This window comes from Ursus americanus, chromosome 3, assembly GCF_024610735.1.
Source record: "Ursus americanus isolate L20-20 chromosome 3, mUrsAme1.1.p, whole genome shotgun sequence".
Classification (NCBI taxonomy): Eukaryota; Metazoa; Chordata; class Mammalia; order Carnivora; family Ursidae; genus Ursus; species Ursus americanus.
Genome location: NC_142129.1, coordinates 468,296 through 495,560, shown reverse-complemented (window position 1 = coordinate 495,560; position 27,265 = coordinate 468,296). Strand labels below are relative to the sequence as shown.

Sequence of the window (27,265 nt, the reverse complement as noted above, 5' to 3'; positions counted from 1 at the left end):
TGGAGACAGTCAATCCACAGAGTCCATCGAGTTATCAGTCAAACAGATTCCCATCAAAGAGTAAAGCTCAAAACTCAAGTTATAGGCCTTAAATTGTATGAAGTACTAAGTCAGAAGTAGAGAATTTTGTGTTTAATAGTGATCTGTTTAGGGGCGCCTGGGTGGCGCAGTCATTAAGCGTCTGCCTTGGGCTCAGGGCGTGATCCCAGTGCTCTGGGATCGAGCCCCACATCAGGCTCCTCCACTAGGAGCCTGCTTCTTCCTCTCCCACTCCCCCTGCCTGTGTTCCCTCTCTTGCTGGCTGTCTCTCTCTGTCAAATAAATAAATAAAATCTTAAAAAAAAATAGTGATCTGTTTATCTAGACTCTAAAGGTCAAATATAGTACAAGTCCTGCAACAGAAGTCAGCAAGCACGACAGCAATTCACAATGAAGCACAACTACTAGACCCAGTATTTCACCCAAGACTAAGAAGAGAGCAATTTAAAGACTGGTTTTACTTAACATTTGCATGAAAGGGCTATGATATTTAAGTAGTGATGATAAAATTCCATATATATTCCCCCTGTGACCCAGCAATCCCATTTCTAAGCAATTGGTTAAATATGATAAAATGACTTCTGCAAAAAAGGTTACAAATGAAAACACGTGCCTTCTCTAACATTATTTGGATTCTCTAAGTTCACTGGTATTTTTCAAATTAGGTCGGCTGGTATGCTAGCAAATTCCTACTCATCCTGTCATACTTAAAGACAGAGTAACCCAAAAAGCTATTGCCTCTTTCCTGCAAAATACATACCAGTCCCACAAATCACCTACAGAATTTAAATTTATGTAATAAGGCTTCTCTACTCACCATCATGCACCAGAAGAGAAATACAGTTTGATTAGTGTGAATTCTGATTTTGTTACTGCATTTTTGTCACTATGCTATTCCTTAATCTACCGTACACATGTAGACTGTTCTTGTTGAAGGACACACTGAAGCAGCCATTTTTTGAGCAGTTACTTCTGGCTCTGTCCTCAGAGCTAGGGATATGACACACACTTAGACACACTCCTGTCCTTGGGAAGCTCACAGCTGGTGGAGTGGACTGGTGTGGAAAGGTGTGATCACTGGTCAGTGAGGGAAGACCTGGAGAGGATCTGATGCTGCCCTGTGAGCACAGCCAAACTGCCCTAAGAAATTTGGGAAGAATATAGTGTGTGAGATGGGTTTGGAAAAATTAGTTGGGGTATGCCATTCAAAGAAGAAACTATTCTAAGCAAAAATAACGGTATATGCAACTTATGCTGGCTGGATTTGGAGATGGGAAGAATGGTAAATGCTGAAGCTGAAAAATCAGGTCAAGACCAGCCTGAAATGTTTCTTTCTTTTTTTTTTTTTTTTAATATTTTATTTATTTATTTGACAGAGAGAGACACAGCCAGTGAGAAAGGGAACACAAGCAGGGAGAGTGGGAGAGGAAGAAGCAGGCTCCCAGCGGAGGAGCCTGATGTGGGACTCGATCCCAGAACGCCTGGATCACGCCCAGAGCCGAAGGCAGACGCTTAACGACTGAGCCACCCAGGCGCCCCAGCCTGAAATGTTTCTATACCATGCAAAGGAGTGCTGCTTTTATTCTACAGGCAATGGGTCAATGCTGGAGTGTTCAACAGAGAAATGATGAAGACTGGCATTCCACGAAACACTTGTGCAGTACCCCATTCTATTCTGAAACAATCAGAAAGAAGAAGGCAGAGAGAAACCACCTGCACAAATAAACTCTCAACACAAGTGAACCTGCTGGCACTGAAGGTCAAGCCGTCTCCTTGTAGCAGAATCCCAAGGCACTCAGTAATTCTGAGGTTTTTAATTTATAAGGGATTATTTCAAAGTGCCAAAGAAAAATATATCAAAATTGAAGAAAGAAATCTGTTACCAAATTTTAATTCTGTTTACTAAGTCAAAAAATCTGCTTCTCACTAATACATATTCATAAACATTTGCTTATGTTCCACCAAACAGAATTTAAAGTAGCAAAAACATCGAAGATAAAAACTGGGATATACAGAGAAGATAGAAAACACATTCCTAAATCACAGAAGAGTCCATGAACACATATCATTTGGTTTCAAAAGCTTACCTTTGAACTTAAAAAAAAAAGCACAAAAACCACTTAAACCTCTTTTATAAGTCCAATTAAAAACAAGTTTTCGTATTTATTATTTATATTATCTCTACAAACTAGAAAGAACCATTGTATTATTACTTAAGTTTTGAATTATATTTAAAAGTCAACACTACATAAATCTCTTTTTCATCTTATCTTTAAAAAGAACAAAGGCATATTTTGGATTCTAATATGATGTTGATACTACAAAGTTGTTTTGTATAAAAAAATATTAAACCAAATATACAAGGCAGAACATTAATTGTGTGCCAGGAACATACAGTATCTTGTTTAATCCTCACAACACTTTGAACAATGAGTGGTTCCAACCAACAGGTCATGAAACAGACTCATAAAGGAAGACTAATTTGTTCAAAGACACAGGGGAATAGGCTGGAGGGAGGAGACCCAGACTGGAGGGTTCTAACGCCACCCTCCCCCATTACACCTGCTGAAGTACAAGGGGTGCTGCAAGTTGGAGCACAGCCAAACTTTTCTAATCAAATCCATTTTCCCCATTTCTGAAAATTAAAAATATGGGCTAATGGTTAAAAATGAAGTTAAATAAAAGGACTGCATTTTTTCTTCAAACAGCACTCCCCTTGAAGACAATGTGAACACTCAGCACTTGTGTGGGCCATCACTGCTTAATCCAACGCTGGCAGAGGACTGGGCACCTGCAACTCCACAGAAGTACGCCAAGTGTGTGGAGTCCTTTCAAATTCCACTTTCGTTAGCAGGACTGAAACATGCAGTACAAATGCTGGGGACTCCTCCATTTACTTAAAAAAAAAAAAAAAATCAAGGGGTGCCTGGGTGGCTCATTCGGCTCAGGTCATGATCCCAGGGTCCTGCTCAGTGGGGAGTCTGCTCCTCCTTCTCCCTCTGACTGCCCCTGCCCCCACCTGTGCGCTTGAGCACTCTCTCTCTAACAAATAAAAAATTAAAAAAAATAAAAGGAAAAAGACACGGTATCTTTTTCAAAAAAATCTAGAATAAGGTAATCATTGTCTGGAAAATATGAAGAAACATATCTATGGCACCGGAAGAATGACTGATGTAATATTTTTAAGTAAAATTAAAAAGATAAATGGGGGCGCCTGGGTGGCACAGCGGTTAAGCGTCTGCCTTCAGCTCAGGGCGTGATCCCGGCGTTATGGGATCGAGCCCCACATCAGGCTCTTCCTCTATGAACCTGCTTCTTCCTCTCCCACTCCCCCTGCTTGTGTTCCCTCTCTCACTGGCTGTCTCTCTCTGTCGAATAAATAAATAAATAAATAAATAAATAAATAAATAAATAAATCTTTAAAAAAATTCATAAAAAGATAAATGAATAAAATGATTATTTTGGAAACGAAATGTCATTAAACTTCAAACAGGAAACTGGCCGATTAAGTTCATCAAGTTCACTTAATCATATTCTTCTTCATCCCAAGAGATTTGAGCTTTGTTCAATTCTGCATCATCCTTTAGGCACTATCTCAAAAACAAACAAACAAATAAAAACCAACAGCAAAAATGCACCCAACACCAAAAAACTCACCAAATTCGTACTTGGAGCAATAACTCGTTCCAGTGAAAGAATTCTTTCACTACTTTGGGGGAAAGGAAAAAGGAATTCAATCCCTCTGGTACTGCTGTTCTGAGCATGCCTTTGGAACCGGGGTGGTGGGGTGGTGGGGGTGTTTCCCACCAGCACAAACCCAAGCAGCCACCCAGCACGAGTGAGCGTCGCCCACACTCGGCTATCCCAAAACACCAACCTTCCTACACCATGCAATGAGTTCTACCTAAGTCTGTAAATTGAAAAGACCTAAGCAGGAGTTTTATTTCCTTATCTAAAATTAACACTTACCTCTAAAAATTAGCACAAATGAGGCAAGAATAGGAAAACAGAACCATAGGTTCTAAGAAAACATGAGATGCCTACACTTCATTCACTATATCACAAGAGAAACTGTTTTCAGGAAACCTTTAAGAAATCAACACATACCTCTGCCCAGAAGTACACAGCAGGTTTACTTAAACAGATCTAACCTGCATTCAAACAGTTCACAAACTGGGGAGATACTAACTAAAAATTTTCAAATGTTTAATATTGTTTTGTCTGCATACTGATTAATTCTAAAACCAATGCAAATGGAAAAAGACTTGCAGCAAGTTAAAATTGCCCAGAAAAATTTTGGTTAATTCACAAATCAACCAAAGGGAATCCAAGGTTCCAGCGTATAGAAGGACTTGGGAGAACCCAGGATTTGGAACTGCTATCGAAGAAGGTGGAAGTATGGGACACCAATGCAAGAGTGTCAGAAATCGTTCTCACTCTCTTGAACTTGGATCAAGTGGACATCTACAATTCTCCACGTCGGTGCTTTCCAACCTGACAGACACAAACAACAACATATGTATGGCCTGCTGAGATAACGTGAAGGGATCTGGAGGAAAAAAAAAATCACAATTTCTTCGAATAATTATGATGAGAAAAAAAAGCATTAGGGAAGGTATTAAGTACTGACATTGGACAAACTTCCAAATGAAAGGATTTCAAAGAATTTAAACTGTAAGTCAACAGTATCTTGCAGTGTACATGTTATCTCTTGGTAAACATATCAGCGAGGAGCTCTGAGCATTCTGACAGATTGGCTGCTGAACATATCAGCGAGAAAATAACTCAGATGAAAACTGGTGCCAGGGGTGCCTGGGTGGCTCAGTCGTTAAGCGTCTGCCTTCGGCTCAGGGCATGATCTTGGTGTTCTAGGATCAAGCTCCGCATCAGGCTCCCTGTTCCGCTGGGAGCCTGTTTCTTCCTCTCCCACTCCCCCTGCTTGTGTTCCCTCTCTCGCTGGCTGTCTCTCTCTCTCTCTGTCAAATAAATAAATAAAATCTTTTAAAAAAAAGAAAAAAAAAAAAAAAGAAAACTGGTACCAGCATAAATTTGTGCCTTCCAATTTTTTTATATTTAAGCTTCTTTACCTACTTCCCAGAAGGGTTATTTTAAACTACCTCTATCTTTCCTCACAATGATCAATTCCAATTTGCCCTACTCCCACCTTCCCCAGAGGCTCAGTATGCATGCAAACTGGAAAAACCAGAGTCAAGAAATCTTAAGACAATAATTTTTTCTAAGATACTGGGATGCTTTCTCCTAAAAGCTACTTCTACAAAGAAAGTATTCAAGGTTAAAAACATGAGAGGAATGTTTATCTTAGAACCTGTCAATCTTGTAATAAAATGTTAACAGTATGGTCAAATTAGTCATTTGGATGGTAAAAAGAAATTGCACGAAATAATTGGGTTTACCTGTTTTTAGTCTACATAAAAAGTAAGCAATCAACTAATTCACACAGTAAATAAAGCAATTAACCTTTTTCAAAATCCACACAGTTATACCCTTCTCAGGAGTTTGTGTTTGCTTCCTGTGGACTTCGACTACTGCGGAACAGTGTGATTTGATACACCAAAAAGAGCGCTACAGTACAAAGACATTAAAATACAACGACGATGCTGGAAAATCCACCTGTTTAAAGGCCTTCTACTGGGAAACATTTTCAAAACTCTCTTCTAGATGCTTTTTACATTAACAAGAAATTTCACCGGGGACTCTGAGAAGCACTAATATTCCTGCAGTGTTTACCTTAGACCAAAGGGGGTGATCACAATCACTTCTTTATATGCTCACCACAGACCTAACAGGGCAAATTTGTTGCTTTCTTCTGTGGTCTCAAACTCTTAATAGTTAGAAATAAGAATTGGCTGCTGACCAAAGAAGGCTGGCTAAAACCCCAACAGAAAGCCACAGGCCTGGACCAAACCTCAGCTCCATGGTCTCGAGACTCTTCCCGCTCAAGCAACGGCAGGGAGGGGAAGTACCTACATACACTGCTTACAAATGTTTGTTTAAAGCGTGTTTATCTTCAATAATTCATTACTCTTGTTATATGAATGACCACTACCTACTTTTGTAGATCAGGAAACAGTAAAATAAAAACTAAAAAGCTAGGTTTATCCCAGCACATCTTCTATAACTAACCAAGCTGTCTGAATCATCTGAAAGCCAATTCTTATTTCTAATTCACTAAAAGAATATACACTTTAAAGGAATTTTACTATGAGGCCTTCTGTAATTTCATGTAGTATATCTGCCATGTTAGATGTACTATTTGTTCATCCATTTATTTTGGAAGGGGAAGGGAGGCTTAAGTTTCAGTGCATGCATGGAATGACAGGAGAATTTAAGCCAGGGCTAATATTCAATGGCACAGTCAAGACAGGGATACTTCATAACTTCTATCCAGGAGAACAATTAGATATCCCTTCATCAAAATACTAATGTCAAGAGATTTATTTAATGCCTTACATATAGATGCAGATCCATGGATATTTTTCAAAGACTTTAAGCATATTTTAACAAAATTCTAGTCATTTAGACATTCCTTCTGCAACTGCTAAAGAAAAGTCATACAAATTTTGTGACAAATCTTGATTTAGAGTTGAGGTTCTGGCATAAATTACATCAATCTTACAAATTAAAATGAGTCCAAGAATAGCAAACATGTCTTCTCATCTCTCTCACTCAAACACTTAAGACATTCTGGTTGTTTTTGGTCTTAAATTCAAATCAAATGCTACTATTCATATTTATATGCTTATGTTTTGACTGAAAATGGACCAGAAGATACGTAATTGTAGCGCTGAATTAATTGCACGTGTTCTGTAGACCACGTGGCATCGGTCCAGCTTTGTTCTACTCTTGAAGAAAAAGCAGCAGCAACAACCATAGGAGACCGTGAAGTCAGGGTGAAACCCCTGCAGCACAGAACCCACAGCAATACCAAACATCTGCACCGACTCAGAAGTCACTTCATGTTTGAAATTTTACTATGAATTTTTCATTTTCAAGAAACAGGTTTACACATTTCTAAGAACTTAATTTTATTCTCCCTCACAAACAGTATGTATTTGAAGCGTTTTGAATGATGGCAAAGATATTTACAAACCCACAATCTACCTGTTTACTCTTTTTATTCCTTTATTGGTATGCAATGAAGAACAATAGATAATCAGGCACCTGAAAACTTTAGGGCTTTTTCTTAAATATAATATTTTTACTGGATGTTTGAGACCAAGATTCTGATACATCCCCCTATTTTGCCTGTTTGTCATCAACTGTGATCATGCAATATAGAAATACTTAAAACCAAAAACCAAAAAACCCAGACCCTCAGTTTTGGTGTTACAGTGATATCCCAGGGAGAAACACCATGGCTCACTCTACTATTCTTTCTTTTCCATACAAGAGACTTAATGACAGGGAATCTCAGGGGGAAAAAGTCACAAAAACTTTTGTACATCTCTTAATCAAATCCTGGGCCCTCCACAATTCTCCCTAGAAAACCCACTAGCTTATTCACTATAAGTGCATCACTTCACACAGAAACGATAATTAGATCACTAATTTATTCATTATATGTGTGTAACTAAATATAGAAATAATAACTAGATCCCAAGATCACCTTCAAGAATTTCTATTCTTTTCTTTTGAAATAATTACAGACATTGCATAAAGCACCGAATGGCCCTATGTGCACTTCACCCAGTTTCCCCAATGGGTGTATCTTACACAACTACAGTGCACCCTCAAAACCAGGAGGTGGACATGGTATGTACCACTTATCCATCAATCACCCATCACCCTCTCTCATTTTCTATCACCGACCTACCTCTATATTACGCAGATAGTCAAAGTCACAAAAACCACATAGTCTGACTTTATTTACATGGGCTGTCCAGAACAGGTAAGTCTATAGAGACAGAAAATGGATCAGTGGTTGCCTAGGGCTAGCCGGAGAAATGTGGAGGGAACAGGGAGTAAGTGTTAGTGGGTATGGAGTTTTTTTTTTTGTTTTGTTTTGTTTTAAGATTTCATTTATTTATTTGAGAGGGAGAGAGGGAAACAAGTGGGGGGACAGAGGCACAGGGAAAAGCAGACTCCCCACTGAGCAGGGAGCCTGGTGCGGGGCTCAATCCTATTCCAGGATCCTGAGATTAGGACCTGAGCTGAAGGCAGATGCTCAACTGACTGAGCCACCTGGGTGCCCCATGGTCTGGAGTTTACCAGAGGACAAAATCATTCTAAAATTAGGTATTGTTGATGGTTCCACAATGCTGTGCTTTACTGAAAAACTATGAATTATATATTTTAAGTGACTGAATTGTATGGTATGTGGATTATATCTCAAACATAGCAGTTAAAAAATAAAAGGGAAACAAAAATACCATTCCCTGAAATACACACTGTGTTACCACACTTCATTTATTTTATTCTGATATTTCCCAAAATAATATCAAAACCAAATGAGTAACTCCAGAGGCTTAGAGATAAATTAGTAGCCTGAGTGAGAGCTCCCTGTTAGTGGATTAGCCAGCAAACAAAGACACATTAGTGATCTATTTGCCCTTAAAGGGCACCTGGCCTAATCGTTAGTGAAGAAGGAACACAGAGTCATGCCATTAACGGCCCTAAATTATTTTTGAAGCTAGTTAAAAACCTGTATATATGCCAGAACTAAAATACTTGGGGAGGCCATAAAGATACATGAAAAACGGTTTTACTACATCATATGCTGTGTATTTAACAACCAATGCTTACACTTCCCCAGCACAACCTACTCTTCCACTTCCTCACCCCCCACTCCTTCACCCCTTCAGTCCCTCATTCCCTCACTGCCTTAGGCCTTTACCCTTTCACTCCCATCGCTTGCTCCTGGCTCATTTTTGTTAGTAAGAGCCTGCACGGGCCTGACAGACCAATGGCTGCACTTCATCACTTTGCAGGTGAAGGATCTGAGCCCCATTAGGTTGATGCTGGCCAGCAGCCACGGAGCTGGGGTCAAAGAAGGACTGGCCTCTGACCCTGACTCCACATCCAGAGCATACACCAGGCAAGCTTGCCTGAGGCAGTGCTGGCCAAACTGTTCTGTGGGGCAGTCAGATTTTCCACCCCTCCTTACACACAAATGGGACCCTTGTGAAAGTTTTAAAATCCATTTTTCTCCTCTTAATCATTCACATTCCCAGTGTCTTCAGCCTGTCCTTCTCCTGAAGTTATAAAATATAAAATAAATGAAACGGTGCTCGGGACTCATAAAAACATAAATTCACTAAAATGGTCATGTTTAAGAGGTACTTCCCAAGTTTACCAAACTTGTCAGGTACCATTTGACAGGAAAATAAGTGAAGCCCAAACTGGAATTTTTCTGTATCTGTTTACTTCAAGCTCTACGGCTTAAAATTTACAAGTCACCTCACACCTAGTGCTAACAGTAATAGTAACAGTATTTTCATTAAAAAAAAAAAAAATACCATGTCAGGGTGCCTGGATGGCTCAGTCGGTAGAGCGTATGACTCTTGATCTCAGGGTCATGAGTTCAAGCCCCACATTGGGCATGGAGCTTACTTAAAAAAATAGAAGAAAAGTACCATGTAGTATCCAAAATATATAAAGAACCTGTAAAACTCAACACCCAAAACACAAATAATCCAGTTAAAAAATGGGTGGAAGGGGCGCCTGGGTGGCACAGCGGTTAAGCATCTGCCTTTGGCTCAGGGCGTGATCCCCGCATTATGGGATCGAGCCCCACATCAGGCTCCTCCGCTATGAGCCTGCTTCTTCCTCTCCCACTCCCCCTGCTTGTGTTCCCTCTCTCGCTGGCTGTCTCTATCTCTGTTGAATAAATAAATAAAATCTTAAAAAAAAAAAATGGGCGGAAGACACAAATAGATATTTTTCCAAAGAAGACATTCAAATGGCCAACAGACACATGAAAAGATGCTCAACATCACTCAACATCAGGGAAACACAAATCAGAACTACAATAAGCTATCACCTCACATTGGTCAGAATGACTAAAATAAACAACACAGGAGACAACAGGTGTTGGCCAGGATGTGGAGAAAGGGGAACTCTCTGTCAGTCAGAGAAAGACAAACACTGTATGATTTCACTCATGTGGAATTTAAGAAACAAAACAAATGAACATGGTGGGGGGCTGGGGTGGGGGTGAAGAGAGGCAAACCAAGAAACAGATTCTTAATTATAGAGAACAAACTGAATTACGAGAGGGGAGGTGGGTGAGGGCACAGGTTAAATAGGTGATAGGGATTAAAGAGGGCACTGGTTGTGATGAGCACCGGGTGGTGTATGGATGTGCTGAATCACTAAATTGTACACCTGATACTACTATTACCTTGTATGTTAACTAACTGGAATTTAAACAGAACCTTGGGGGGGGAAAGTATCATTAAACTCAAATAAATGTAAAATACCCAGGGAAACATTTTGAAATAAAATTATACAAATAAAACTTGACATCTAATCACTTTCTCCTGAATCTATCTTCCCATCCCCTTGCCAAATCGAACAGTCAACAAAAGAAAATACTTTTTCTTCTACCTTTCACAGGGCAATATACTAGGAGTATATTTTTCCCTAAAAATAACATTGGCTTCAAGCTATGAGGATAGGAGAACCTCACAGCAGACCAATTCTGCTGCTGAGAATTACAGAAGCCAGATGAAACACGCTCATTCACACGTGCTCACACTCTCACACGTGCATATACACATTTGAAGACACTGGAAATCTGCCAAGGCATGAAGGGCCAGAGGGGCTAAAATATAGGGGAGAAGGCACTAGAGTGGTAAGCTGACATTCTGAGGCTGTTTTCCCCCAAGGGTGTGGTATAAAAGGTTGAGAAAGCAGGGGCGCCTGGGTGGCACAGCGGTTAAGCGTCTGCCTTCGGCTCAGGGCGTGATCCCGGCGTTCAGGAATTGAGCCCCACATCAGGCTCTTCTGCTATGAGCCTGCTTCTTCCTCTCCCACTCCCCCTGCTTGTGTTCCCTCTCTCGCTGGCTGTCTCTATCTCTGTTGAATGAATAAATAAAATAAAATCTTTAAAAAAAAAAAAAAAGGTTGAGAAAGCAGCTAAGAAGCAGAGAAGCCATAGAATTAATGGAAATCTCACAAAACCAGAGAGACAAGAATTGGGAGATGGGGTCGGCTGAGTAACAGACTCTAGGGTCCAAGATCCTTGGGGGAGGGAAGTGGACTTACTCTTAGTTTTACCCTTGAGGTATCGGCCAAATTCTTAAGTTACTCATGACAAGGAACTAGCCTCTAACAAGAAAAATAGAACTTTTGGCAGGCCCCTTGTATTGAGAAAGCATAACCTGGACCCTGAGATTGACTGAAGAGGTATTTAGTCAACACTGCATGTTTTCAGTTACATTTGGAGGGCCAGGCCTGAAAGTGGGTGAGACCAGACTAGATAGAGCTTTTCCCTGCAACTTGCTCTAGGTCTAACTCAGAACCTTACTAGATTAAGGTGATCTGGTCTCATTCTGCCGTAGAGGACAGGGTGAACGCTCTCTGGAGGAGGGGAACATCATTCAGAGCAGTGATATGCTGGTACACATTTACAACCAGTTCTGAGATTGCCAGCTCTGGGATACAAATATTCCCACAGTCAATTTAAAGCTATCACCCCCCCCCCAAAAAAAAACAACTCACTAAATGCAGAGTTGGGAAGAAATGCACATAACCACATGAAGGTGATATTAGTTATTATGTAACTGTAAATAAACCCACAATGAGATACCACTTCACATCCACCAGGATGGCTGTAATCAAAAAGACAAAAAATAACAAGTGTTCAGGGCACCTGGCTGGCTCAGTCAGTAGAGCAAGCGATTCTCGATCTGGGGGTCTTGAGGTTGAGCCCTACGTTGGGCAGAGAGATTACTTAAAAAAAAAAAAAAAAAAAAAAAACCTTTGTTAGTGCCCACTGGTGATGGTTAAAAGTTGAATAAAGATTAAAAAAATAACAAGTGTTGGGAGGCACGTAGAGGATTTGGAACTTTTTCCGCATTGTTGGTGAGAATGTAAAATAGTCCCACTATTGTGGAGAACAGTTTGGCAGTTCCTCAAAAAGTCAACCCCAGCAATTCCACTTCTAGGTATATAACCCCCTCCAACTAAAAACAAGTATTCAAACAAAAATTTGTACACAAATGTTCAAAGCACTATTCACAATAGCCAAAACAAACAACCAAAATGTTCATCAATGAATGGAATGATAAACAAGTGAACAGATAAACAGATTGTGGTATATCCACATAACAGAGTATTGTTCACCATAAAAAGAAATGATGTATACGGCAGGGTAAAATCTTGAAAATATTATGCAAAGTGAAATAAACCAGACACAAAAGGTCACATATTGTGATTCCATTTATATGAAATATTCAGGAAAATCACAGAGACAGAAAGCAGATTAGTGGCTGCATGGGCAGGGTGAGGGTGAAGTGGGGAGGGACTGCTAACAGGCACAGGGTTTCTTCTGGGGTGATGAGGTTGTTTTGAAACCAGACAGAGGTGATAGTTGCACAACACTGTGAAGGAACTAAATGACACTGAATTGCACATTTTTTAAAAGTTAATTTTGTTATTTGAATTTTACTGCAATAAAAATAAAAGAAAGATATGAACTATCAAGCCAGGAAAAATGAAGAACCTTAGATGCATACTGCTACAGTTAAAGAAGCCAATCTGAGACAAGGCCACCTACTACGTAATTCCAAGTATCTGTCATTTGGAAGAAGGCAAAACTGTGGACAGTAAAAAGATCAGTAACCACCCAGGGGGTTGGGAGAGGGAGATAATGGGGGGATTTTTAGGGCATTGATACTATTCTATAAAATAAGGAGACTCTTGGGGCGCCTGGGTGACTCAGTAGGTTGAGCATCCAATTCTTGGTTTCAGCTGCGGCTGTGATCTCAGGGTCCTGGGACTGAGCCTGGCATCTGGCTCCGCACTCAGTGGGGAGTCTGCTTGTCCCTCCCCCCTCCCCCCTCCCCCCACGCACACACGTGCTCTCTCAAAATAAATAAAGAAATCTTAAAAAAAAAAAAAATAGGGAGAGACTCCTAATATAAACTGTGGACTTCAGCTAAATGAATCAACACTGTTTCAGTAATTGTAACAAATACGCCACACTAATGCAATATGTTAATAATATAAGAAAGTGTAAATGGGTTGGAATATAGGAATTCTGCATTATTTGCTTATTTTTTTCTGTAAACAAACACAAACAGAAAATTCATTGCTGGCTGACTTGCACCAAAAGAAATATCAAAGTTAGTTCTTCAGGCAGGAGGAAAATGACCTCATACAAAAACTTGGAAATGTAAGCAGGAACAAAGACCAAGAAAGAACATCTACTACTTGTCCCAAATACTCACATAGATCAAAAACATATGAAATACATGCCACTGTCCAGTTGTTACCCCTAACATAACAAGAATGTTAATGCAATATAAACTGAAGATCTATTTTGCTACTGAGATGGGCCATGAATTTGTGTTAGTGTGCCCTATTGGCAGCAATGCCTCCTCCACCCTGCAGGTACTGTGGCCGGGCCCAGCTCTCTCGGCACTGAGGAGCAGTGGAAAGGGCGTGGCAGGCAAGGACACCTGACCTCAACCCAGCATCGCCTCTGGTACTTGTGTGACTGTGGGTAACTACTGAACCCCTAGGGCCTTAGCTTCTTCCTCTGGAAAGTGGAAATTATCAAAATGACTAGATAAGACGATGTCTAATCCCGAGTTCTTTTTTCACTACCATCAAGAGAAGGTGGAGAGCAGAGAAACAATGGCTCAACAAGTAGCAGATTTCCCAGTTGAAATTCTACCTGTCACTTCCGATTCTGGGACCAAAGGCAAGTCACAGAACCTCTTAAGAGTTAGCATGGTGTCAGGTTCCTCATCTGTAGGAAGAAGGTAACACGTCTGTTGGGGTCAAATGAGTTCTACGTACAGAGTAAGTAAGCACAGAGTAAGCACTAAATATATTAACCATTTTCTTATTTTCCCATCCCCTGATTTCCTCCACAAACATAAAGGGTCTGCCCTCGGCCACCCACGCTTGTTATGCTATCTACATACCCTTCCTCCATCTCCCACTTCAAGCATGATTTCAGCTACCCATCGCCTGTGAACTGAACACATACTGATGTGTGTCACTGGCTGCTGTTTGGATAATACCTCTTGGAACTCCCCTAGGCTTCCTAAGCTTCCATCCTTACTCCTAGGCCTCCAAACTGCTGCTCCTATGTCTTCTACTTGGTATATGGCACTATCATTTCCTTACCCAGGAGCCCAGGCAAGTAACCTGGAGTCATCTTTCACTTTTCCCTCCCCTCCCCCTCCCCCTTCCTTCCTCCCTCCCTCCCTCCCTTCCTTCCTTCCTTCCTTCTTTCCTGGGTTCCCAGTGTGATTCCGCGAGATCAAGGCACTCCTTCCTTATGCTCAGAGTGGCCACAGTCTTTGTCCCCTCGGCCTGTCTGGATATCACTCCAAAATTTATCTTGTTATACATGACCTTTTTATTTTTATTTATTTATTTTTTACTATTTTTAATTATTTTTAAGTTTAATTCCAACTGATTAACATGCAGTATTATATTAGTTTCAGGAGTACAATATAGCAATTCAACACTTTCATATATCACCCAGTACGTGTTCTTTTTAAACTTGGGACACACCACTCTTTTAAATATTTTGATGCTTCCCTAATGTCTATTAGATCAAGCCCAAACTCCTACACTTACACAGCGCAAGGCCCTGCTTCATGTGCTTATCCCCTCACCTACAATGCAAAAATGCAAAAACATTGCCACCTGTAGGCCGCCCTTCCTCCAAAGGCTCAGCTCCTATTTCTCCTGTTTGTTTCTGCTTATTCCATCTCTTCAACACCACACATAATTCTCAGGCACTAGGGCGACAGAGGGAAAGAGGAACAGCCACAGTGCTGAATCCAAGACGAGATCAATTTTAAAACACACCATTACTCTCTGTGCCACTAAGAAGGAAAGAGCATGCTAACTCAACAATGACACATGGTTGTGAGATGAATCGGAGACCACAGATATGAAGTGGGGGTGGGGGGTGGGAGTGTCTTTCAGAACTGATGAAATATGGCTGAGCCATAATTACTGTCGTTTAGCCATCCTGGCTCCCAAGTATCCCACGACATAGGACAGCTCATAATGGCTCCCCAAAAGATATTTATGTCCTAATCCCTAGAACCTATGAATGTTGCCTTATATAGCAAAAAAGGACTTTCAGAAGTGACAAATTAGGGATCCTGAGTTGGGGAGATTATCCTGGATAATCCAGGTGGGCCATAATGCAATCACAGCATCCCTTTGAGAGGGAGCCTACGGAGATTTGAAACAGAAAACAGAAAGGAACGTGATGATGGAAACAGCTACTCGCTTTGAAGATGGAAAGGGGGCCAGGAGCTCGGGGATGCAGCTCTAAAAGCTGGGAAGGGCCTCTGGAGGGAGCAAAGACCTGCTGACCCCTTGGTTTCAGCCCAAAGAAACTGATTTTAGACTTTTGGCCTCCAGACTTGTGAAAAATAAACCTGGGTTGTTTTAAACCACCAAGTTTGCAGTATTTTGTTATAGTGGTCCCAGGGCAGGCAGCAAGCAAAGATCCGCTGTAACTTTTTCCCACTTGCTCCATTCACTACGAAATTACAATCTACAGGTAATTCCTTTTAAACTACTTCATAAGCATAGTAACGTTCACTCCTTTATTTCTACCAATGTAAAACCACAGGCTGACTCAAGCTATTACATAAAATCAACACTACGTATTAGGTACTGGGTAGATTTCAAGATCTTTATGCATGTGAAAAAGTAACTAGAAATTATATTGTCATTTATGGTTTGAATTACATTTGGGCTTTTGCTTTTAGAAACCCAGGACTCAGACATTAACTCAGAAAGTATTAACAGATTTTATGTATTCACTTGCCAGGCATTAAATATTTATAGCACGAGTGAAATAAATTAACAAACCCATTTGACAGTTCACCTCAAAAATGTAAAATAATGGCAACATGGGCATTACATAACAAACTGAGTGTAGGAAGTCCTAATAAAACAAGCAATTGTTAGGTTTACCTGGTAAACTGTATGTAAATGCATTCTGCTAGACGTTATACTGGATATTAAAAGTCCTTGCTTCAAACCCCTAATTCTACACACAAGTATAAGACAAAGCAGATTTAACTAAATGCTTTGACGAATACGTAAGCAAAGTTTAGTAAGAAAATCGAAAATAAGAGTATTGCTCAGGTCACTAATTGTAGCAATCTGATGCTGGTATCTCAGAATGTAAGCACCTTAAGGGAAAACCAGCCATATAACACGTATCCAGTGCAGTATTTACAGCATGAACCAAGTCGGACAATGTTCTCTTCCCACATCACTGGATTTATCTTGTACAGTTCTACCTTATTTTGAGGAAATCTAAAACATACCACCCCTCAGATGCAAAGAGAAGGAAACGACTCCACAGATAACACAGGTTAAGTTAAACTGTTACAACTGACTCAGAAATAGAAGTGCATTTTCGAACCCCCATTTTAGTCATTAACCAACACTTATTTATTCACAAGAGGAAGGGAAGGAGTGTTAGAATGAAAAAATTTTACAACATGATACTGTCAGAATGTAACTAACTATGGTTATCTACTGCATCAGGCCAGCTGCTTCAAGCAGAACAGGGGAAATTAACCATGTCCTCAGGGTAGCATTTAAGGAAGCAGCAACAGGACGAGAGTTAATAAGGTAGGTTCCTTGGCTATCATTTTAGGGATATACAGAGAAGAGAGAGAAATTATAAGTAGTACTTTCGATTGTGAACAAAAACAAAGCATTAAGGCAGATAAACCCTTAGCAACAAAACAAACCAACCACACTGAAACAGAAACAAAGAGAAACTCCAGGTCTCATCTGCCCTCTTAGTTGAAGTGGGGGAGGAGAGGTAAAGGGGGGGGGTAAAAGAAATGACGCAGGCAGTAGGAAACTGGCAGCAACACCAGGGCAACTGAAAGGGAGCATGAGCCACTCAGATCACTAACTCAAGGGCACCACTGGCTGCCACTGCCCTCCCAGGCCCAGCATGTCCCTTGGCCTTTCCTCATACCAGCCTCATAACCACACCATGTTTATTTCATGGCTCATTTCAATGCTTACCTAATGATGAGGAAACTGAGGGTCTAAAGGGTGTGACTGACCTGCCCAAATGCACAGAGTTAGGAAGGGATGGGACCCGAACAGGAACTCACAGCTACCAGGTCTACAGCCTGCTTCTTGAGCGTGCGCCTCAGCAGCAACACCTGGTTACCGGGAGGGCAGCCCACTCATCTGCTCGTGGCACACACCACTCAGTGACCAAGGGCTGACAGATGACAGTAACTGGTCACATGGCTAGGAACACAAAGTCAGTGACGATCCAGTGAGTCTTCTTAGCAATCTCCAAGTAGCCCTTACAACACTGCACTACATGAAGCCGCAACTTCAGTTTAAAACATTCCTCCTGTTACCAAACTTTAATATCCCAACACAGCAGAAGGAGGAAAGCTACTTAAAAGTCGTGACTCCTTATGGGGGGAATGGTCTCCTTCTCAACGTCATTTATTTAAGAGGAGATCTGGATGGATCAACTGTGCATTTGAACATCAACACCATACAAAAAGAAATATTGCCCTCCAGAGTGAGACTTTTGTCTATAAAATTATCATGCTACTCTCATGAGTTCAAAAATAGTTCATGTATCCTGGAACAGATCTGATATATAGCTCGAACAAATAATCTTTCATAACTTGAAAAGAGCAGAATAGTAAATATATCTCAAACTCTAGCTTTAATCTTTCTCACCATATAATATCTAACAACCTTGTTTTTGAAATCTATTAGACATCATTTAAAGTGTCCCCATAAAATAGGTAATATTGCAATAACCAAAGTCATATTTCTGAATAATGACATATGTCCACAATTTAATGCTTAATGAAAGAGGATACAACACACACACATCCATATGTATTAAAGATTCGGAAAATCGTCAAAAAGTTAATAATGGTTATTGCTAGTTAGCAGGATGCAGGTGACTTTTTCCTCATTACTCTTCTCCAAAGCTTGGAATGTTCTACAGTGAGGATGCTTTCTTGTCATACTAGAAAGATTATGTGTTTTTGGGAAATAAAGAAAAACACAACTGTGTGTTCATTAAAAATAGGTAAGAGGAACTTCACTAGGTGAGTGAACAAAAAAACTTCAAATTCAACTTCAATGACAATTTTGCAAATAATAAAAAGGAAAGCATAGTGTGACCTGTTAGGTTAGTATTTCCACGTGTGCTGATGGTATGGCTGTCACCAATTCCTGCACGTAGTCATCAGGAAAGCACTGCTCCTGACACATGGGTGCACTCAAGGTATGCTGTTATTTTGCACTGATACTTTCGTCTGCACACCCTGCTGTAATCCGACAGGGGCTGAACTGTGGGTCACAGAGATGTTCACCAGGAGTAATCATAAAACTGCCTTTCACAAAGCAGGCAAAGACAGCAGAGCATAAAACTGGACTTCTATGGATAGCTAGATCAACAAACCCCAGAATAGTTTTAATCCTCATCAATAAAATCTTTGCTTTAAAATAGATTGATTTTAAAGACTTTAGATGTTACCTTAGTAAATGTACAAAATACTCTAAATGGCATAATTTTTAAGAAAATGAACATACCACTTCACCAACAGAAAGGCCTAAGAAAGGTCTACCTTTCCTTTTTCCATACGTAGTTAAATGTCAAGAAAACAAATTCTAAACCACATTTTCCTGAACAGATGATTTTTAGTATGGTTTATCACAAACAGAACAATAACAATTCCATTCAAGGTTGTTGTAATTTTCCACCAACTACTATTATGGGTGGTTTGCAATTACGAATGATGTTTTTAATACATTTCTTTCCTGGATTAAAAAAAATGAGTATTACTTTTATTAAAAAAAAAACTGCAAATGACTAAAACTAGGATTTACACATAGATCTGTGTGCTCTTACCAGCTGGTAAATTACTGAATTTTTAAGGCCTTATCTTATACATGTTCATCTCTAGCACTTAGCAGGAGACCTCAAACAGCAAATGCTAATAAATGTGGGTTGAGTAAACAGATGAATCCATAAAGGCTAATTTCTAATGCCTACATGTAAGTTGAGCTACTCCCTTAAAATGTGATCTACTCTAGGAAAAATTCAAAAAAATAAATGGATCCTTAAAAAAAAAAATAGGACTTTTGTAACAGTTAAGAAAAATAAATGAAGTTAGTGACACACAGAAAGATCATAAGAAAACTCTCAAATAAAACATGTTTAATGGAAAAATGACTCCACACAAAAGAAACCACTGATACTGTTTATGTAAGAACTGTGCCCCACCCAACTCCAAAAGAACACAAGGTGACTCAGTATTTAAGCACAGTAAGACTATTAAGAGTGAAAGAGAATGGCCTATTTGAGGGAAGATGGGCGGGTACTTCCAGCTACCTCCATGGTACAAAGCATAACAATCCAGCAATAATTTTGGCTTGTTTTTTGGCAGATGAGGGAAGAAGACAAGAACTCTACTCCACTGCACAGGCGCTTCCACTTTCTGATTTCAGACGCTGAATTCTGAATACATCACTATCTCCCCTTCCTCCCATGCCAAAACACTCTGAGTCTTAAGAGTAGTATTTATATTTATGCCCAGTATAAAGATCCCTGTGGACTGGGAGAGACGCCCTGAGAACTCTGGCCCCAGCTGGATGGAGTACATCTACTCCTCACCCCTGAGCCTCAATTCATCACCTTCCATATAGCTCCTTCCTGATGGGACAGTCCAGGTGGGCTCTGATGGCCCCACCACAGGATATACCTGATTTCCTGCTCCTGCATGTTTATCCTACTGTCCCCATAGAGTATAATGCCATGTCCTTTCACTCTTAAATGTTCATAAATATGTCTATACGCATTCCCTCACCACTAACCACCTCCCATCCTGTTTTGACCACCATGGCAATGGGGCCATCACATCCTGCCTTGTATCTACCTGAAAGACAGCACACACATGAAGGCAGGATGACCTCTTCTACTTCTGCATATAGTAGGTCCTCAGATCTTTAAATGGAGAAAGAAAATTCATCTGAGGCAGCATTGTGTCATTGAAACCAAAACAGATAATAACTTAAAAAATATAATAGAATGCAAAAGACCATAACAATCTGAAACTGATATACTATGTTAATTAACTGAATTTAAATAAAGATTAAAAAACATAAAAAAGACAACAATACATTCAAAAATTATGCTGATAAAATGAATCTAATATAAAACAAACCAATCTATACCCTAAACTTCTTAAACATACATAATTATGTGTCAATACCTTGAATCAAAGGGAAGAGTTTCTAATAACTCACAGAAACACACACATTTAAGCTATTTGTATCTCTGAAGCATGATTTCTATCTCATTTAATAGAATTTGTTTTTCTAGCCGTTATGGTATCAATGTTTACAGTAATGGGGTTAAGGTAAAAAATATTTATCTTGCTGATTTTCATTCATAAGCACACACTTTTCATTAAATATTCTCTAAAACATAAATGCCTTAAAAGTTAAGTTGGAACAATAATTTTTTAAAAGTTGTAGCAGTTTTACACTATATTGTACACTTGATACTAATTTAACGCTGTATGTTAACTATACTGGAATTAAAATAAAAAGCTTAATAAAATTTTTTAAAAAGTAAGCTGTAGCTGGAATTCCATAAGCAAGGACATATGTATGGTTTTCTATGTATTGTAACTAATTCCCTTTTTCATTTATTTTTAAAAGAAATTCAATGTCTATAATACTTTTAAACAGCAGCATTGAGATACACTGCACATACCATATAATTTGCTCATTTATGTACAATTCAATGGTTTTTAGCATATTCACAATGTCTGTGGTATTATTTTAAGTTAAATGTTGTGACCAATGTAAAGATCATGAAAACCTACAGAAAAGATAAAAGATTCACTGGGCCTAAAAAGAACACTGCATTACTGGTCAGTTTTTCATAATTGGTTCTTCGCAGGATCGAAAGCTGTATTACATAAACATATTTAATATAACATTAATTTATTTCTAATTCATATATTTAATTTATAGTTCAGTCCTAGCTCTATAGTCTCCCGTCTTAAAATGTAAAGTGAGACTAATATTAATCTAAAACAGAAGTATTATTAAAACCACAGCATACAAGTTGATGAATGCATATATCCTAACTCTAAAACCATTTAAACTAAAAAGCAGACATTACTGCTGTATGTCTAGCAACTTGAGGCATTCTATTCTAACTTAATGAAGCATTTAGACCACACAACTCAGAGCAATGCAACATTCACAGTCCTCTTCCTCTTTGAATTACAGCAGCAGCACTGTAATAACTAAAAAAACCAAAGCAGCATCCACATCCCCTTCACAGCCATGAGGAGGTCTCTAAACATCTCAAAACACATAATCCCTGTAGGATCTAAATGCTAAAGTTGCAACCGCAGTTTAAAATAACTAAACCATGGTTCCCGATTTAGCTACATGAACTATTTTGTTACAAGTCTTCACCAAATTTTATTAAAGTATAAGTCAAAGATTAACATAATTAACATAATATTTGCCCTTCCTTCACATGAGACCAAAGTGTATTCTTTTTTCTTGTTCATTTGGTTCTTAGCCTATATATATTCAATTTTGGCTAGACATAAATTCTCCTGGACTTCCGAGAAGAACTACGGGAAGAAGAATGCTCTCCCTGAAGAAAAGCTTGTACATAAGAATACAGAACAACCTAATAAGGAAGCTGACTGCTTTAAATCTTAATCATTAAAGTATGAGAGCAATAAAAGACCAACTGTCAAAACAGTTAAGTAGGGCTGTATATGACATATTTGGATCTCTACTTATTTGCAGCCATAGAATCAGCATTTATTGGCAGTCGTAAAAGCAGGAAAGGGGCAGACTTCAAGTTTTAATATTTCAAATATACAAATAGCAGTGGAAAACTGTCCTTGTTCAATTCTATAAAAACTCATCAAGAATATTCCTTCACCCATGGTCTAATTTTACAGGGCCCAATTAACACAGGGTGGAGAGACACTGGTACAACAAAAGGCCAGTCCTCAATTCATCAACCCAAAGCTGTCAGGCCCTTTCCCTGTTTATGGGGAAAAAAGAGTGAAGAACAAACAATGATATGGTTTATATAAAAGCTACAGGACCAAGATTTCATAGAACTAGCACATGGTTAAGTAAGAACCATTTTTCATATCCTAGTAGCCTTAATTTAAAACGGTCTAGATTCTTCCTCAAAGTAGTAATATTATCTCATCTTCCGTACCCAATATTGTTACTTTACAGATAAAAACTGTCAGTGAACATATCCACAAGTGGGGTTAGGAAGTGGGTACCACGTTGGTTCATGTTTTCCTATGCTTTCACCCTGCGATGAATCATAGCTGTCAATGACACGGTGATAACATGTACAAATATATCTTATTTACAGCAAGATACCACCCCAAAGTTTGGAACTCCCCAAACCAAAGTCTGTACAGTAAAAGTTAAAATACTACTAATACAGAAATCCTAACTTTTCCCATACAAGGCTGCTTCTACTGTTGCAGGCACACTTCTAGACACTGTAATTCACCAGTTTTATTACAAAAGTAACAGACGGGTATTTGCCTTCACGAAGTAGTACCATTAGATTCCTGTTGGCCTCGGGTACCCCCGCGTCCCAACCTCTGGCTGTCTGCCTCCTGTGCCTACACCCCACGCCTGACTTCACAGGTGTCTTATGACTGGAAACTTCGATCACTCTCCAAGCCCTTTTCTACTCTAAGAGAAAATGACCCTTGGGAAACTCACTGGCTGGCCATTTTCACACCAAGTTCACAACAAGCCTAATGGGAACATCACTTATCTTAAAATGAGCACTATTCCCTGTGGTCTGAAGCTGTGACAGCAACTCCTGGTTAAGAAGGAATCAGGGAGTGAGGAGAAAAGAGGAGGACACCAACTGCATTCATTTCCTTACTGCAGAAATGAATTATGCAGACAACGGCCTTGGGTAAAAATAAAATAATCAATATCACGACTCTCGCTGTCAGTGCAACTCTTCCAAAAGTTCGACCCCTCCTCCCAAATTCACGTTGGAATCAAGTTCACCCTATACTGAGTCATAGCTTACTATGGAAAAAAACTGAAACGAACTTTCAGTCGGCTATCTTCACATCAGCCTCTCTGGGGGACCCTCCCTGCCCAGTTGTGCCAGACAGTGCGGGGACGACAGCGTCTGCGGAGGAGGACGCAGCTCTAACTTCTCCCCCCACCGGCTGTCAGAAGAAAAAGCCCGCCCGCTCCCTTTCCCCGGGAACCCGAGCGAGCGCCGACGGTCCCCAGGCCTGGGCAGGGGCGGCGGCACCGGGTCGGCTCCCGCGCTGCGAGCGGAACCCGCCACCGCCGCCTCCCAGAGCACATTCCTGAGGCGCGAGTCACGCCAGCGCGCCAGAGGAAAAGCCCGGCTCCCGCGGCGCGGCCAAAGCCGCAGCGCGCTCCTCACCTGTGCGGTTCCGAGCGGGCCCGACGCGGGGGGGGGGGGGGAGGAGGGCGCCCCTCCGGGAGGGTGCGGGTACTTCTGCAGACAGGGACAGGGGGCGGGCGCGGCCCCGGCGGCGGGGACATCTGACAGGTGAGGGGGGCGGAGAGTCCAGGGAGCCCGGCGGCGCTCAGGACACCTGGCACGGAGCCCGCGGAAACTGACGGCGGGGCGGACCGCGGGCCCGGGCGGGGGTCCTGGCCGACCCCGGCCCGGGCGGGGAGCCCGCACTCACCCAGGCCGGCAGGTCGCAGGCGCGCACCCCCAGGCGCACGGCGCGCTCCTCGTCCTCCAGCAGCGCCAGTGCGCGGCACAGGCGGGTCGCCTTGAGGCCGCGGCTCCTGCGGCACCACACGAGCAGCCCGAGCGCCAGCAGCACCCAGCTGAAGCTCAGGCCCAGGTAGCCGAGCGCGTACACCGGCAGCAGCAGCGCGAAGCTGCGCGCCAGCTGCGCCAGCAGCCCCGCTACATCCACGCTCAGCGCCGCGCCCTGGGGCTCGGCCCGGGCAGCGCCGGCCTCGGGGCCGCGGTCCCCGGCGCCGCTCATCGCTTCGCGTTCGCGTCCCAACCCAGCCGCGGAGGCTCAGCCCGCGCACCAGCGCCCCTCTGAGGGGACCGCGCCGGCGCTACGGCCCGCCCGCGCTTCCGCCCGCGGGCGGCGTGCGACGTCAGCACGCAGGGCGGGCGGGGCAGCAGCCGGGCGCGGCCCTGAGCCTGGGTCGCCACGCAGGGTGGGCGGGGGCTGATGGGTGACGCCATCGTGCGGACACCACCTGAGGCGGGAGTAAGCGCGGAGTCGACGCAAACGTCATCACGCGGGGTGGGGCGCCACTCAGGCGGCCCCGGGTGGCCCTGGACCCGAGTCACGGATTCACGGCGGGTGGGCGGGGCCGGACTGTACCTCTTCGCGGGGGCAGGCGGGCGCCTTCGGAGGCGGGAGCGGGTGGGGCCGACACGGAGGATAGCGTGCGCGGGCCCGCTGAGGAGGCCGGGCGCGTCGTCACGTGGGGCAGGCGGGGCGGGGTGCGTCACTGCGGCGGCCCGACGGGCCCTGCGTGTAGCGCGCGAAGCTGCGCTGCGTGAGCGCGCCCGACTGCGTTACGCTTCCGTAGGGGCGGGCCGCTCCGGCTCGTGGGGGTGTTTGCTAGAAGGGCTCGCGTGGAGCGAGAAGCGCACGTCCCCGCGTGTGTGTTACACGTGCCCACTCGTAGAAGTTACTGTTTGATGTACTTCGACTCTGCTAAAAAGCCAAACGCGCGTGGCGCCATAGAGCAAAGAAGGCGCCGTTCTGGCGGTGCTGCTCCGGAGGGGCGGAAAACAGCAGCGTCCGTCCGCTTCGTGTGTGTGTAGCACGGACAACTCCGCCTCGCACCCAGCACCCGTACTTCGAAGCATAATGTCGTGCAGCTTCTTTGACAGGTGTGAACGTCCTGGCCGACTATGTTTACTAGTTTAGACCCTGCTTGCGGTTTCTGAGAAGACCTCACACCCTGTGATTATTTTCCAGTAAACTCAAAGTAATTCCCAGTTAAGCATTTTTGAGCATACCGAATTCCAAGGAAACTTTAATTCAGTGAATAACAATAGAGCTTTTTTCCCCTCTTACTGTTCAGATCTTTGTTACTGGCCACCTTGATCATCTTTAGGAAGGGCAGGGACTTAGGCCACAGTCACATGTTCTTAAGCTCTTGATTGGTGTGTGTACCTCGTGTCACACTTCTTCCCTTGTCCACCTCTTCTACCTCTTCCTGTTCTAGCTCCTTCAGTATCACCTCTACATAGGTTTCATTGTAGACCATGGGAGCCACACTTTGCCTCTCTTCCTTTCATACTACTAACCAGGACTCTTTTTGCCCAAACTCACCAAGACTCCTATCTTTTCTAAGATGCTCCTTTGGTGACACAACCACATTCTTTACCTGAGCCACCCAAGTGGGTTTCTGTGCTATGCAGCCAAAAGAATCAGAAAAGGCTTGGTCCTTCCTTGCTTGCTCAGACCATTACAGAAATCTCTTACTTGACTGGTAGCCCTTTAATCCTGCCCTTTAAAAGTTCCACAGACATCATCCCTCCCCGCCAGGGAGGAGGCAATGGCCTTCCTGAAGTGGCAGGCGGACTCATCAGCCTGGTTCTATTAGCAAATATACACATGTACTGAGGATAATGAAAGCCAGGTTTCTTGCTGTTGGAGAAGATATTACAAGCATGGAAAGGGAGAGTCCAGAATGAATCTTCATGTGTTGGACTGGACTTGGAGGAGGTATGAACTCATGTGTTTTGACATATATGTAGAGAGACTTGTCTGTATTAGTGTGTCTCTGTGTTATTTTATATATTTTCTATTTCTATTCTGTTGAGAATGTCCAGAAGCACTGGTACCCCCATACCAATAAGCACAAATAATTCCCAGATCTTGGCTTCTAGATACCATTTTCCAATAAAGGGAACCAGAGATCTTTGGAGAAATAGTTGCCTTCAGGGCTGGAGCAGTGAAAGTACAAGATGAGCTTGGAATATTTTGTTGTGCCAGGAGGTGAGAAAATGCTCAAAGAATCGTGTGCTGTCAAAGGACATGGGAGGCAACTTGAAGGGCTCTTGCTGTTTAATCTGGGACAATCTGAGCAGCAAAATCTAGGATGACATTGGCAGATTAAAAGCCAGGGAGTAAAACAGGAACCCATGAGTCCATTCTGATGTAGATGAATAAGCGAGTGAGAAATGCACAGAAAATAAATCATTGGAGTCACAGAAACGGAAAATCACCATTTAGCAGTCACTGTAGTGCAAGAGCAAGTTTTATCAATGAAGGCTAAGGGCAGTAGGTGGAAGTTTGATGAGGAGTAATACTGGAATACTTTCTACAAGATACTTATCAATTACAAAGAGAAAGAGGAGCACAGCAGCATTCCTGGGGCATTTTGCCAGAGAGCTTGAGAAAGCTTGACTTGAGTATGGCCTAGGGACTCGGGGCAGATGCAGCGTAGGGTCCCCCTCTGTTCTTACCGAGGAATTAAATATTCCAGATCACAAGAGACTGAAGAGACACAAGTATATGCAACGTGCGTTCCTCTGTAGGATCTGGGCTGCAAAGGACAAGAAGTGTTTTGGGGACAGTCTATGGAACAAGGCGGGGGGGGGGGGACGGGGTCTGTGGATTGGATAGCAGACCTGTATCCATTTTGACTTCCTGACTGGGAGGCTGTGGAGCAGAGACTGTCCTTGTTTTGGGAAAACAAACACTGGGGTATTTTGAAGTGATGAATAATCCTACCTGAAGTTCTTTGTCAAATGACTCAGAACAACGATAATGGGTAAGTGTACGTGTAGACAGATGAATGTTGGATGACAGACAAGTGGAGCAAATGTTCTGGGAGGTTCATGGTGGGAATCTGGGCAATGGAGACAGGGAGTGCTTTGTAGTTGCATATTTTCTCTAAGTTCGAAATTAATCCAAAAGTCATTTTTAAAAGTCCCTATTTCTATCAAATGGCCAATTCAAAATGCATATTTGATTGACTCTCTTCC

The 27,265-nt window shown here is 42.1% G+C and overlaps 1 protein-coding gene across 4 annotated transcripts in view; it reads right to left on the bottom strand.

The window, feature by feature from the left end:
- ESYT2 (extended synaptotagmin 2) overlaps nt 1-24,379 on the bottom strand; it is an 80,995-nt gene extending 56,616 nt beyond the window's left edge. For 2 of the 4 annotated variants that reach the window (XM_087860646.1, XM_045792204.2), the window contains exon 1: nt 23,976-24,379. In XM_087860646.1, the coding sequence (XP_087716772.1) occupies nt 23,976-24,287 (312 nt within the window). In that variant the 5' untranslated portion in view covers nt 24,288-24,379. The remainder of the gene's footprint in view (nt 1-23,975) is intronic. The other 2 variants (XM_045792205.2, XM_045792206.2) reach the window with 1 other exon arrangement.
- Between the last annotated feature and the right edge of the window lie 2,886 nt (nt 24,380-27,265).